We start from the raw sequence: 2,459 nt of genomic DNA, 5'->3' as shown, positions 1-2,459 counted from the left end.
GCGGCGTGCCAAGCCGGCAAGTCTTGGCGGATGACTTCTTGGGAAGAGAGTTTGCAATGGAGGAGGATGCTTATGCTGCATACAAAGAGTTTGCCAAATTTAGGGGTTTGGGAGTTCGGAAGGGAGATGTAGCTCGGGTTGACAGAGTTTTGGTCAGAAGAGACTTTTTCTGCCATCGACAAGGGACAAGACATCCTAAGCACTATGACCACCCTGAGTGAGTAAGGGAGGAGGAGCTTGAGAGCCGGATGGATTGTAAGGCAAAGTTGAATATTTACTACGATATCAACACAACGTGTGGAAGGTGAGAACCATCATGCATGATCACAACCACGAGCTTGCCCCGGCGATGTTCACACATCTCCTTCCAAGTCACCAGAAGATGAGTGATGGTGACAAGGCACAGGTGGATAGTTTCAAGCAGTTTGGGATCACAACTTCGAAAATAATGGCTTACATGGCTGGGCAGTCTGGTGGGTATGGCATGCTTCGATTTACGAAATGGGATTTGTATAATCATGTGCATGGAAAAAGTGTTGCGCGAATATGTGATAGTGATGCAGTAGCAACTATCAGTTACTTGGAGGACAAGGCGAATGCGGACGTGATGACAGTCGCATGCTACACACGGAGCGCAGAAATCGTTTGGGTAGCCTATTTTGGGCGGATGGTGAGATGATGTCAGATTATCAAGTCTTTGGTGATGTCTTGGCATTCGATTCCACGTATCGTTCTAACAAGTACAAGAAGCCACTGGTGGTTTTCTCTGGTTTAAATCGCCAGAAACAGACATCCATATTAGGTTTTGCGCTACTAGAGGATGAAGAGGTTTGAACTTACCGGTGGGTGTTGTTGAACCTGCTGGATGTTACGGGACAAAAGAAGCCCTGTGTAGTGGTGACAAATGGAGACAAGGCAATACGTTCTGCAATTGTGGAGGTCATGTCGACCGCAACACATAGACTGTGCGGTTGGCACCTAGAGAAGAATTGCGTCCAAAGGGTGAAGGATACGGAATTTCGCAAGGTTTTTAAGAAAGCTCTGTATGCAAATTTCGAAATCGACAACTTTGAGGAGTATTGGAAGACATCGGTTGAGTCACTTGGCCTACTTGATAATGGCTGGGTTCAGAGCACATACGAAACCAGAGAAAGCTAGGCAACGACCTACCAGAGGGGCACCTTCTGTATGGGTTACAGGACAACTTCAAGATGTGAAGGGATAAATGCTTTTATTAAGGGTTTTCTTAAATCAACTGATAGCATTTTGGAACTCGTACACAATTTAGACCAGGTTGTAAAAGACTACCGGAATAATGAAGTAACAGCCCAATTCTATTCCATGTTGATGGACTGTGTTATTTTTGTGGCCGTGAATAGAATGCCGCGGGAAGGCCATCGTCCAACAAAAGGCATGGGTGGACATAGAAGCAGTGACAATGCCGGTGAGAAGAAACAGGCATGAGGTTGTTTGTTGTTTTGAATTCCTGTCTAGGTCTAGGTGTGGGAAAAATGTTTTAACAAGGGCATGATGCACGGCTAGAAGGTGTCCTGAAATTAGAGTAGGTTTCATGTGATTCCTATTTTGCCAATTTGACTTGAGTTTAGCACCACGACAAGACTATGGTAAGTAGTTTGTTGAGGTCGGATTTTTCTGATTAGGTTCAACGAACTTTAATTGGAATAGCTATTAGTGAGTTGGGGTTGTAATGTTACAGTGTAACTGTAACCACCACTTGTTTAGTGGCTAGTTATAAGGTGATAACTTGTGATTGTGAACCTTTGATGTCTGCCAGGACTATAACAGCTTTATGTATAATAGACATGTCCATCTATTTGTGTTATGCTTAATGACCTGTAATTTGTGCCTTAGTTGGTGTTTATTGCGTGAAACAGATAGAAACACATCCTGATGCAGATACCAAGAACCATGAATCTGCAGGGACGAATGCAGGTAGAAGGGGGTAGGGTCACGTGCCCCCAGTGTGGCTGAAATTTTTTTTGGGAATGCTATATAGTAACATTATTTATTTGGTAGCGCTATGTAGTTAAATTTTTTCCCACTATCATTGAAGCTTACTGAATGATCAGATTCTCGCTAGTAAAGAAATTTTATAAAAATAACCGCGTTGGTAGTATAGTTTCTAAACCAACAGAGAATCCTTTCGTACAAAAGTTTTGGTTATCACTTAAGCAAACCCAATAAAATTTATAATCGAAGTATTTAAACCTCGGGTCGTCATCTCAAGGAATTGCAGGGAAGTATGATTTATTATTGGTTATGGAAAAAAGTATTTTTGGGTTTTTAAAAAAGGTTTGAATGAGAAAAATAGATTGCAGGAATTAATAAATCAATAGCTAATAAAACTCTTGGCACGGTATGAAAATTAGAAGTCCTATCCTAGTTATCCTTATCAATGGTGATGAGAATTATATTTTCCTCCCACTAAGTCAATGGTG

At 41.9% G+C, this 2,459-nt stretch overlaps 1 protein-coding gene across 1 annotated transcript; it reads left to right on the top strand.

The window, feature by feature from the left end:
- Positions 679 to 1,158, top strand: LOC107615797 (protein FAR1-RELATED SEQUENCE 5-like). The gene is made up of 2 exons (XM_016317827.1): positions 679 to 828; positions 883 to 1,158. Exons 1-2 carry the CDS (start codon positions 679 to 681, stop codon positions 1,156 to 1,158), a joined length of 426 nt encoding a protein of 141 aa, XP_016173313.1.

This window comes from Arachis ipaensis, chromosome B09 (assembly GCF_000816755.2).
Source record: "Arachis ipaensis cultivar K30076 chromosome B09, Araip1.1, whole genome shotgun sequence".
Classification (NCBI taxonomy): Eukaryota; Viridiplantae; Streptophyta; class Magnoliopsida; order Fabales; family Fabaceae; genus Arachis; species Arachis ipaensis.
Note: the sequence above shows the minus strand (reverse complement) of the source record. Positions and strands in the feature narration are given on the sequence as shown.